Here is a 12,500-nt window from a genome sequence, read left to right as displayed (position 1 = left end):
GCGCAAAAGGGGTTGGATTGCGCACACCCTCAAAAAACCGATCAGCAATATTACCAGGCATGCACTGAGGTGGAACCCCCGGGGAAAGAGAAATCAAGGTCGTCCTAGAAACAGCTGAAGGAGAACCGTGGACAATGAGGCGTCAAAGGCAGGCTACGCTTGAAAAGAGATCGAAAAGTTGGCCCAAAACAGAAGGACATGGCGGGCAGTTTCCATGGACCTATGCTCCGCAAGGAGTGAAAGGGAATAAGCTAAGCTAATCAAATGATTTTTCTCGTGCAATTTGGAATGAACAAGCACTCGTAAATTTTTCAAAGAATACAAATTGCACCCTCGTTACGGGTTGGTATTGGATTGTGTGGCGCTCGGATTTCTTCGAGATATCACCACATCATGATTTTGGTCTCTCAAGCGGTCGAAAATGGCCGAAATTTCTGGCAACTTTAGGTGAGCCTAAAAGATTCACTTCACTTCACTTAGCTTCTTTGTGCCTCGTGGCACATAAGGCCTCGAGCCTAAAAGATACTTCGTACAAATTCCAGAAATTCCTATTTTCGTGCGATAATATTTGTCCCGTTATTAGTTGACTGAGATATTTGAGGTCTTTCGCTTTAATTCGAGGGTTTTCACTAGGTGCCAAATATCGTCGCCGAATCGCTAATTAGCGCGACCCAAATTGTGCGGCAGTTTATTTCCACAGAAAAACAACCATATCGAGTTCAACACTCGGAGATAAAATTCGTATCCACAACAGGTCTGAGGTCTGAGTTTTCAATCTCGCAAGTTGCCCAAGAAAATCCACAGAAAACCAAAGGAGGAAAACAAAACAAAAAAAAGACCCACTCAGCTGGTTTACATGTTAATGCCAAAAATAAAAACAACTTTATTTAAATGAAATTGAAATGTCGTCTAGGACAGCAGATTTTTCTTCCACCCCCTTGCAAACAGGGTGTGGGTGATGGTGAGATGGGGGGCGGGAGTCCCTTCTCCGTTGCCACTATGCAATGGTACTTCTTCCCGGCCTCATAGTTCCACCTCTGCACCCTCCTTGAATGGGGCAGCAAGGATAAAAACACTACTGTCTGGACAAATATCGTTTCTTTTTTAACAATTCATTTCATTATTTCGTTTTATTTTTGACATTCAGATCAGTTGAACCATCTTGTTTTTGTAGATATTCTAGAGTTACCATCTCATTTCTCTTAACACGGATGCAACTACATTTTGGCCGGATTAATGAAAATAAAATTGCCTCCGCAAGATTTTTTTCACAAACCACCCCAAAACTACTCCATTAATCTTCAGAGCAACTCAGTTCCGTTCAAAATGTAATTCAATTTACTTTGAGATCACAAACATGCAATCTAATTATCAATACTAATTTAGATGTAATTTCGTCGCATTGAGGGGGTTTTGTGGTAATATTGACAAGAGCAACATTAAATTACTTTTGTTGAAAGCAAACGTTTCAGAGCGGAAAACAACACGGTGTACTAACCTGCGTCGTCAATTGCGTGCACAAGGTAATAAAGGAAGGAAATGAAACGGAAAACAAGACGGTGTACAAAGCTGCGACGATACAAACGACAACAAACAAGGCAAGAAAGATTTCCGCTGGCAATCCTGACCTAGCAACGATTACACGTTTTGAGATGTTTACCGGTATTTCAGTCGTCTGTCATTTATGATCCTTTTGTAGGCCGGATGGCAGCGAAGTTTTGTCGCAACCTGTATTTCCTCCTTGTTTACATGCGGCTGCGTCAAATAGACACCACCTCTGACGTCTTTCCTCGACCCTCTTGTTTGCACGCTAATAATTGACGAGAAACTGACCCGCCACCCGCAATGCTAGGCGTTTTTTCTGATCCGAAAGAACAATTAATGTTTTCAAAACCAAGGAGGAACCTTTTAATAGGTAAGATCGACATTTCGAAGTCTAGTCGTCTGATCTTTGAATCTGTAACGCGTCACGCCTTTCGAAAACAAGAAATAGATGTAAACAAAGAGTTAGCCTGCGAACGCAGACGTATTTCCGGCTGTCGCTTGTCTCCGCCAAAATTAAAGTCTGCGAACCCGAGCCAGGAAACGTGACGTGGGAATTTTAAGCCAGTCACAGTTTAGCTCAAGTAGCCCCAGAACTACTGCGTGAGGTATTCGCTGCGAGGAGCACTCGAGTTTCATTCTATCATGGAATCTGATTGGCCAAGGAGAAACAAAAGTCGTTACGTCACAGAAATCGTTTCCTGGCTCGGGTTCGCAGACGTTATTTTCGGCGGAGACAAGCGACAACAGGAAATACGTCTGCGTTCGCAGACTAAAAAAGAGTTTGCAGAAGTCCCAAAATTAAATTTAGGGATAAGGTTCGCTCACCTTTAACTTGCAGTTTGTTCTATACAACAGCAAAAAAGACCATCGAACTGAGGATACACTTTATTTTCTCATGCAGCGTGACGCTAGAAATAGAATTTTCGCAGGAAAATGTAGCCTAGACAATGGTAAGGAGTTGGCGAGTCTGAAATGTTTACTTAGGTTAATAACTCTTCTGCAGTCCAGCTAACTACTTTTCGCAGATCTTTCAGTAAATCATGAATACCAATCGCAGAAAAGCGGAATAAGGTAATATTCTTCGCTAAATATTTGGCGGGAATATTTCTGATTAATTTTTTTGGACTTTGCGAGACCAATTACTCCAATTTGCCTGTAGATGCCAATTTTAACTAAACTGGATATTGATAACAATGCAAGAGACTATCACAAAATTGTTTTTCTGTGGAAATAAGTTGCAACACTTTTGAAAAACGACTTGCTGAAAATGGCTAAAATTTGAGTCACGCTTAAATTATGATTCGGCGGCGATATTTGGCACCTTGTAAAAACCCTCGAATTAAAGCGAAAGACCTCAAATATATCTCAGTCAACTAATGAAGGAACAAATATTATCGCACGAAAGTAAGAGTTTCTGGAATTTGTACGAAGTATCTTTTAGGCTCACCTAAAGTTGCCCGAAATTTCGGTCATTTTCGACCGCTTGAGAGGCCAAAATCATGATGTGGTGATATTTCGAAGAAACCCGAACGCCTACTTCGGCAAATGTCATGGTTGTTAATCTTTTCGGATAGCTGTTATACTGTGAAAAGATGAAGATAAACGGCCGACCTCGATCTTTTGGTACTGCCCGGTTTTCTCTGACAATGACACTTAATTGCTTGTACAAAATACACGTGAATCAGTTTATCAAGTTGTTACAAAAGCATAACTGCATGTTAAAAATGCGTTGTTTTCTTACTACGAGTCGACCACCATTCTAGCACTTTCTGTTTTATGGTTTCTGTTTTCCCATAAGCCTACGATTTCATTATCATGTCTTATACTACCTTGGCTTCACCAGTCGTATTTTTCCTTGATTTACTGATCTGTTTTATTCAACAAAAGATAGTCTGGTGATCTGTACCAAGTCAAAACTGTGATATCCTCATGGTACTCAAAATTCTTTGTTGCATTCGTTTCTTATTTCCCGTTTTTTTATTCTGCTGAACTGTTTATAATAACCTTATAATAACCTTAATATTTGTCATACCTGAAGGAATACACCAATAACGGACAGGCCATCGGTTTTATCAGCAGCGGTAGCAAAATCGCGGTACTTTGTGTTGTAAGTCACCAAGTGAAGCTACAAAAGAGAGAAAAGAGGTCATGAAGAAATACGGATTAGTTAATACCCTTATTGTTTTGTTAAAAACTATGTCGTATATGTACAACAACGCAGAAATAGTGGATATTACATGGCCGCGCGGAGATACGAAATTTCTCTTCGAGTGTTAAAGTGAGCGCAGCGAACTAGTGAAATATTTTTGAACGCGAGAAGAGAAATTTCGTGTTTCCAAGTGGCCATGTAATGTTCTATTTATTATATAAACATCAATGAAATAAAAAAACCATTTCACTTTCGCTGCGAAAGGCGCCATTTGGTATGTAACGATAGCAACGGCGATCTTTTCATATGTGAAGATAACATGCCATTTTCACGTGTGAAAATATCAATTTTGCGCGCGAAAGTTCAACTAGTATTTTTAGTGGTTTTTATATAATAAAAGAAGCTTTCAAACATCAAACAACTTGAATACTAAAATAGATTAAGAAATTGGAAAGTTTTCTTCCAGTACAATCGACTGATAGCTTACCGAGAAAATTTCACAGTATTCAAACTATATTATGCTTAGTTTCGTATTCAGATAGTTGTTTTCATTCCAACTGTCAAGAAATATGACTCCTAGGCAGACACATTCTAGTGTACAATTACATCGGGTACCTCTCCAGAATATGCGTCGCCATCCACAGTGTGCTCAGATCCTTCGTCGTCTTTACAACCAAAATGAAAATGAAACTGTTGTAGCTTGTACTTGCGATTTCCTAAAGGACCCCCGCTAAGTCGACATGTTCCTTTGTTCTTGTCGATATTCAATGTTGGAGCATGTCCATTGTTGACGATCTTTCCACTGACATATCCGGAGTTGTCACAAATAAGCTTCAAACCTTTGCCGTTCGGGGCCTTTATTAACGAGCTGGTTTCAATATTTACGGGAGACTGGGCACTCTTGTCACAGTTTTGTGATACTTTTCCCCAGTCCACTGGACCGTAGCCTGTAAAAAAATATTCAACCTGGTTGATTAAATGATTTCCTCTTATTATTACGCAATAGGTTACAGCAATTGATGAATAACTAAGCTAATTATTGCCTTTAATATCTTGCTCTCTGTTTTACGCAGTGTATCCTCACTGTATCCTCACTGTATCTTCACTGTTCTTAGCGCGATAACGAATACTTCAAAATGATCCCTTTCTCGCTCCTTTGTTTACAATGAGGGCCATTCAGATAAACTATTCATCCCTGAGAGGCCAGCGGCAAATAGGCACTGGTCATAAATGCAGTGACACTGTTTCAATTAACTCTGGCGAAGGCAACAGAAAGTGTGTCGAAAACTAAGTATTTCTGAGATCATACCACTTTTTTAGATCAGTTTCACAGATAATTTTTAAGTTAATACTTATACCTGTTTTATCCGTTTTACCGTACTTCCACTTCGCTCCTGAGAAGAGGGAAGAAAAAAAAACATTTTTCTCTGTTTTGTTTTTTCTTTGGCGGGGGGGGGGGGGCGCAGGGATTACGACGATTAGAATGTACTTATGACCATATTGCGCGTGCTTCAGAGAGCATATGAATAGGTAGTGCTATAAATGTAGCCAAAAGCAGAGGTTATATGCTTCTGATGTAGCTCGAGATGCGTTTGCCAGCTGGTTACAAGAACCATCACATCTCACGTCACAGTTCCATTTACTTTCAACGACAGAATGTGGGGTTAAAATTCAGATCCGTAAACCCGGGTGGTACTGAGGACGTCGTTGACACCCTTTTTTATGACCCAACCCTGGGTACCAGAGGTTTCTTCTCGCGCGGGAGACGGAAATACTTCGATTCCCTTCACGAGGGGCAAAGCCGCGAGAAAAAACCTCTAAACGAGAATCGGCCAGCGAGACCAACACCTTTGTCAGCATCGTTGCCAGACAAACACGTGCACGAAATCCATCGATACTTCAATTCCTTTATGTCGCATTCAATTAGGGCATTTGGAAGGCAAAGAACAATTGCAATCGGACTTTTTGGGTAATGGCTGTAGCCCAAATTATGTAGCTCAACACAGAGTCCAGGAATTAGTTGAAATGACAACGATTTCCCCCGAATTCGGTTGGCAGAACCGCAAAAACGTCTTTGCTGCCAATAAAAAATCGCAATTCTATCCCTTTGCTCGGTGCCTAAGTTGTCAACACCGTCGAACGTTTTGAGAACTTTTGTCATGGCTTTGTCATCTTTCACAAAACTTTCAGCGCACGAACAAACATCAACCTCAACATCCGCCATCTCGATCATCACGTCACCAACGACAAGCACATTATTCCCGACATTTCACAGGCTCACGTTCTCTATTCTTAGAAACCAATCACCGTGTCTGTTAGATTAGAAAACCCTTGCGAGGTTGTTAGGAGCCAATCAGCTTTCTACTCCAGTTTTTGGGCTAGATAGATTTAACCCTTTGAATACCAAACTTTCGCCAAAAAATGCCGTTTTTAACCGTTTAGTCAGGTTTTTTGGCTGCCATGACGCTAAGTAAGCCTAAATTTTTGGTAAGAAAGCTTTTTTTTACCAAAAGGAGAGACTTTTCGAGGATTAGGTACAAAATTAAACAATATTTTAATTCCAGGCATGCGCATAAGCCAAAATTTGCCATTAACCGTTCCCAATTTTGTTTGTTACCCCTTTCCTTTATTTTTTTTCTCGGCCGTTTTACTCTGCCTACCTTTTGCGTTGCATGTTCTTTCTGGCTGCCGTGAAAAGTTGGATGGTAATTACGGGCGAAGCCTAGAAATGGACCTTGATCAATCATAGGCGTAGTGGACCATTTTACCACCGTTTTTGCACCAAAACTGATAACGTTTTTCGATTTGCGACGTCGGAATGTCGTCGATATCTAAACTTGACCATTGTACGCAAAGGCCTAGCCTAGTACTGCTATCTGCTTATCAAGAATATCTGATGACATTTAAATTGATGAAGTCACAAGTGGTACAAAGAGCACGACCATTAATTAGCATATATGCGGAATTGGGGCTCAAAGGGTTAAACCGGGTTGTCATTAGCGTGGCGCTCATTAAAGAAATCACGCTCTCATCCCGAGGTCTTTCGAGCGGGTCACAATAAAGACATGATCGACACCAGGAGCCATAATCGGGGACGGAGACCGTAAGCGCGCGCCATTTCTAGTATTGGGGTTGTCCCCATGATATGGGACAATAATTCTATTTTTAGAACAAATTGCGCCATCGCCTGCGGCACACGCGCGTACATGCTGCGAGGAGTTTTGAGGATGTCGCGCGGGGGAAATGGCATCTGAAATTCCCGAAATTTTTCATGTTTTTGGCCCACAACTCAGCGCGTTTACGTCTGTTGGAATTTTGCTTAAGTATTTTCGTCGTAAGCTGCTCCAGTTTGAGTGAAGTAAGACAGTGTCGAATTTAGGTATGTTCCGCTGTAAGCTTATATATATCGCTGACCAAGTTGTGTTCCGACGGATGCTTCTTTTACATGAGCTGTATATTACTCCACTTTAAATTTCACATATGTTGAAGGTTAACCGCTTTTCCATTACACAGCAAAAAACTAGCTGGATATATTTAGATATAGCTGAGCTTCAGGACTTCATAGTTTCCTAGTTCCTCTTGTCACACGCTTGCGAGGAATTTGTCAGTCTATCGCGACCGAAAAGTAAAACAAAATAATTGCTAGTTTGAGTTTCGCTTGAGTTGTAAGCAACGCTTGATGTTTCATCAAGGCCCAATAACTTTACGTCCGTAGATACTGCTCAGTTTTATTCGTGTAAAAATCCAGTAAATTCTCTGTTGTCGATGAATGAGAGCGCCCGCCGATGCGTGTTTTGTACAGTCAGTAAACATGACAAATTGTACTTCCGCTGCACTTTCGTGTGAAAGCGTACATCGAACTCAAACAATAACTCTACAGTTTTTAAATATGTTTAAGATTGATAAATGTTTGAGAACATATTAAAAGCTAAGCTGAAAATATGTGAATAAAGCAGAAATAATCAGTAAAGTTACGATGACGCTTTCTTTAATCAACTTGGAATAGCGACTTCGATTTGGTTGATCGAGTTATCAAAACTCCTTGTCTATTTTCATTTTCGCAGTGTAAAACTTCACTATACTTATGTTGAAGAAACACACATGATGTTAGTAGCCTTTTTTGCGTTCGTGAAATTTGTTACAGCATCTCAGCACAAAAGATAACGAAAGAAATCTTTGTCAAGATTCGTTGACAATTGAAAACACCGACTCGGACTTGAAAGTGCACGAGCTGTACTATGCAAATGAGCTAATTGTACGCGTCAGACTTTCCTTTCAAAAACTTTTGCAAACTCACCAAACAAGCAGAAACAATAAGAAACCATCAAAACAGGTTTTTGTTATGACGAACCATTGTCTGAAAAACTGACAAATTAACTCGATACCAGAGTAGAGAGTTTTCTTGCTATATTCTTAAGTCAGAACAAACACAAAAACATACGCGTAAGCTTACAACTAGCGTGAGCAGATCTTATTATTCCTTCCCAGCGCGAGATTGAAGTCTTGTTTTCGACCCTGAAAAACCCACCTTTTCCGTTAGCTCAGAGCATAAAACTACATATAAGCGCCCTGGCTCGTATTCCCTGCCTTATTCCCTGCCATCGCTGTGAAAAATACGCAAGAGAATCTCTCAGCTCTCACCATTTGATCACACAACGTGACAACACCCACGCGAGAGCCCCTGACATGTGCGTGAATACGCGCGGATGTATGACGTCAGGATGGCGCAATTTGTTCTAAAAATAGAAAAATTGTCCCATATCATAGGTGCGCGCGAATCCCGAGACTTACGGTCTCCGTCCCCGATTATGGCTCCTGTCGACACCGGAAACCGCGCAAGAAAAACCTCTGACACCCAGGGTATTATTACCCATGACAATCGAGAGATATATTTCAGTTCACAAATTTAGATACCTTAAATCCTCTATTAAGCCCCCCCCTCCCACCCCTCTCTAATAAGGCCCCCTTTTTCCGAGGAAGAAAGTTATTAAGCCCTCCCTCTCTTTGAAGCCCCCCTCCTCTCCCCCCTTGCTCCACACAATCAAGTTAATGAATGTTAAACTGCATTTGCAATGTAATCATGACTGTAACACTTCATCCGGACTGATCCAGTATTGTCTAGTCACGTGCTGAAAGTTCGAATTTGTTTTTGATCTTCGGTTACATGACCTCCAACTTCATGTGCTTGAACTTTTCCATTTTGCGTTCTAGTTCTTTAAGGAGAATTGATACCATCCTCTGACTGGAATTAAATACACACCCCCCCCCCTCTCAAATAAGCCCCCTCTCTCATACGCCCCCCTCAAAAGTGCCTAAAATAAATAAGCCCCCTTAATAGAGGATTTACAGCATTTGCATAAAATCTAGACCAGCCTAGTCGACAGTGTTGATCGAAGTACGTGTATTCGATTACAGGGTCCATAATCCTGTGATATGGTTCCATATCGAATCAAAATTAGTCTGTTCAACTCAGCAAAATAGTGAGGCTGTAAAGAGAAAAGTTGTTTCCGCTAGATTTGCAGACCACAGCCAAGAAGTTCAATGGCTACATGTAAAATGAATGTGGAATGTAGAGAGCCATTTATACTTCCAAGTTTTTGATATTTTATACCACCTTCGTAATTTCTAGTTTTGCAAGATTTCTTTATCGCGTTGCAAAAAAGAATTCAAAAACTTTCTGTCTAGGCCATCTCAAGTTTAACGACTTTCTTTAACTAGACCAAATCATTCCCATAAGCATTATCTGTCAACCAGTAAGGTTAACCCATAAAATTTCTCCTTCTTTGCCAGGATAATTAAATCATGAAACGACCCACGACTTATAATCACTTATTGTTTGCAAGCATGCAGTTTACCTGCTTTCAAGAACGAACTCGCAGTTCCCCTGGTATTTAGATCATTTTCATTCTGCAAATGCCTGCATACAATGCAGGGTGCCTATTTTTTTTATTTATTGTTGTCGCTGATTATTAATTTGTCGTTGCTTTGATTTAACTCTTTAATCTTGTTGCATCTATTCATTTGTATCCTTAAGAAACCTTTATTGTGTTTCTCTGTTGCATTATTGTATTGTAATTGTATAATGACGATGGTGACGTTTTCTTCTCTTCTTTAAACAATAAGCCTTTCTTCATATTTGACCTTGCAAAATGATTCTTTGTAAAGAAAATTGAAAACATTAGATTTGTAAATTATACATTTATTCAGTTACCCAAGATTTAACACTTTGTAATAAACTTAGTTTTAAATACAATTTAGCAATATGACAAATTCTTACTGTAAGCACTTATTTAATTCTTTTCCAAATTTATGTAACGTTTGATATGTACTGTATCGAATATATAAAGACATTATTATTATTATCATTATTATTATTATTATTATTATTATTACTATTATTATGATTATGATTATTATCATTATTGTTATCGTTATTGTTATCGTTATTATTATCATCATCTGTCTTGTCGTCATGACGGCATCTCAATATTTACGTAATTTCTTACCTTCGGTAGCCAGAGGTAAGACCATGAGAACGAAAAACAGAACGGATCGAACCATATTTTCTTCTGTGATATAAAGAAAAAGGAACGATCTTAACAATCTGAAAATGTATATTTTACAACGTTGACTAAAAGCAATATTTGTAGAATACTTAACCAGAGTCTGTTTAATACATGATGTTTTGAACTTTAACGTACGAGAAAACACCTTATTAAAGTCACAACTGATAAGTAACTCTATCATTTTTTTAAACAGTCCCATTTGGTCATGAATATGAAATTTCGAACGTAACCGCGTACCCACATTGTCAATCATGCTAAACTCGGTAAGCATCTCATACTAAGAGAGTCACGGAAAGTTAACCGCGATACTCTCTCCAGTAATTCGTAATAACAAGTAAAGGTTGAAATTCCAAGATTCATTGTTATCTGAACTACTTCATTTTACTGCTCATCGTTCCCTTTAGTCACGTTGCATTTCAGGTATCCAGAGACCGACTGGATAAATGGCATGTAATCTGATAAAAAATACTTCAGAAACCCTTACTCTCGAACTTGTTTCCAGACAAAGGAAGATCCTCGCTAAAAGCTAAGCATATCCAAGACGAGCGTGTCAGAATGAAAAGAATTCTTCCTAATGAGGGATACCACTTTACAAAGCGATAGGTTGATCACCTCACCAAAGTCTTGCCACGAGGACCCTCAAATGATTCACCTCTCTTGAATACAGCCTCATTCAATTCACAATAACTCTTTCTGATTATAAGCCTACTTGCTGTGTAATTTACTTGTGTCGTTACGTTTGACCTGAGGCTTTTTATGTTCATTTGTATTTGCATTTAAAAAGTGGTTCGTTTGCCCCCTGTATCCCAAAAAATAAGCGCATAAAGAAATCCCAGACTTTTTTGTGAACTTTGAATGATTCTGTATAAAATGGAATCTCATACGAGCTGCAAATTAATTTGTTTGCCACATCTCAGAGAGGAGAATTTTTTTCGTTGATTAGAAGATACTTACTCTGAGATCGATGTAATTCGTTAATGAAACGGACTTAAAAACACCGCTTTTAAAGTGCTTTCTCGAGCAACGCTGTACATTTACTCCACCAGTACCTTTTTTTGTTAAATCAGAGGAGGTCTGTGTGTAACCAGGTGAAGCATTCAAATGAAGCAAATGTTCTTTACAAAGCAATTAAGTGATTGACGATCTCTCGTGAGTTCAGTTTGAATAGTTAACCAAAGTTATGGTTTAACCAGCCGTGGCGGGCATGATTTTTCACTCGTGTGGAGTTTAACTATAATATTTAATCGGTGAGAGCTCCCTTATGTTCCACGCGTAGCTCGAATTTTTAGTTAAGAGTACACCTAGTTGGATTGGTAATATTTTCGAATGAGCTCGCCTGACGTATTGGTTTTGCATGTAGTTGTCATCTAGTGATAAGTGGTCTTTGACGACGAGAATGTTTTCAAATTACTGTTGCTTAGTCAAAATTTAAAAAAGGACGACTTCGTATTTTGAATGTTCGTGAAGCAAATTAGCACGGCGATCATTCCGCGCGCAGTTAAACCGATATTGAGCGAGACAAAACAAAATTAGGGGATCCCAAAGGCATTCATGTGGTGGAAATTTTATGTTATCGTGGAAAACTAATTAGAAGCAGTCTTCGAAAGTTGTTTGTCTAATGCAATGATCCCACGAATAATTATTATTCTCAGCAAATCTGATGTATGCGTGACGATTACCTGCCTTATTTCATTTTAATTTTAAAAACCATAAGATTACTCCAGAGACAGAGTAAGCGAATGAGATACTTCAGCCTCATGTAGAACATTTATGTTAGAACGAAAGTGAGGAGTGATGTAATCGTGATGATAACACTAACTAGAAGGAACACCTTACAAGACGTGTTGAAAAAGAAGTGAGGGTTGCTCAAAGATGGGGGATTCAACGTATTGACAAAAAATAATATGCAGTGATCGAGCCTCTTTGTATCAGAGGCGCACAGGAGGCAAGCAAGTCTCCGTAACAAGAGTCTTCACTATGTTCGTGTCGGGAAGGACGTAGTACCTCTGGGACGAACACTTTAAACCCGTTAAGAAAGTTCACATTCTGAACAATTCAGGTAATAAATAAATCTCACCCAAATATGATAGCCCGGTTTGTTAATATACAGGCAAAAAACACTAAGACATAAGAGGAAATCGAGCAATTTCAGTTTTAAGTGGATAAAAAACTTGTACCGGAATAATATTAAGCGGCCTATTACCTTTTACATTTTCTAAAAGCTTAAGATATAAATAGTT

General features: G+C 39.3%; 1 protein-coding gene across 1 annotated transcript in view; it reads right to left on the bottom strand.

The window, feature by feature from the left end:
• Window positions 1–10,255, bottom strand: part of LOC145485024 (carbonic anhydrase 2-like) — a 19,124-nt gene extending 8,869 nt beyond the window's left edge. The window contains exons 1-4 of the mRNA XM_081463671.1: window positions 10,201–10,255; window positions 5,053–5,088; window positions 4,310–4,641; window positions 3,578–3,670 (exon numbers count right to left, since the gene is read on the bottom strand). Of these exons, the coding sequence (XP_081319797.1) occupies window positions 3,578–3,670; window positions 4,310–4,641; window positions 5,053–5,088; window positions 10,201–10,255 (516 nt within the window). The remainder of the gene's footprint in view (window positions 1–3,577; window positions 3,671–4,309; window positions 4,642–5,052; window positions 5,089–10,200) is intronic.
• Window positions 10,256–12,500: the final 2,245 nt, after the last annotated feature.

This window comes from Orbicella franksi, chromosome 4 (assembly GCF_964199315.1).
Source record: "Orbicella franksi chromosome 4, jaOrbFran1.1, whole genome shotgun sequence".
NCBI lineage: Eukaryota > Metazoa > Cnidaria > Anthozoa > Scleractinia > Merulinidae > Orbicella > Orbicella franksi.
This window is presented reverse-complemented; position numbering and strand designations above follow the sequence as displayed.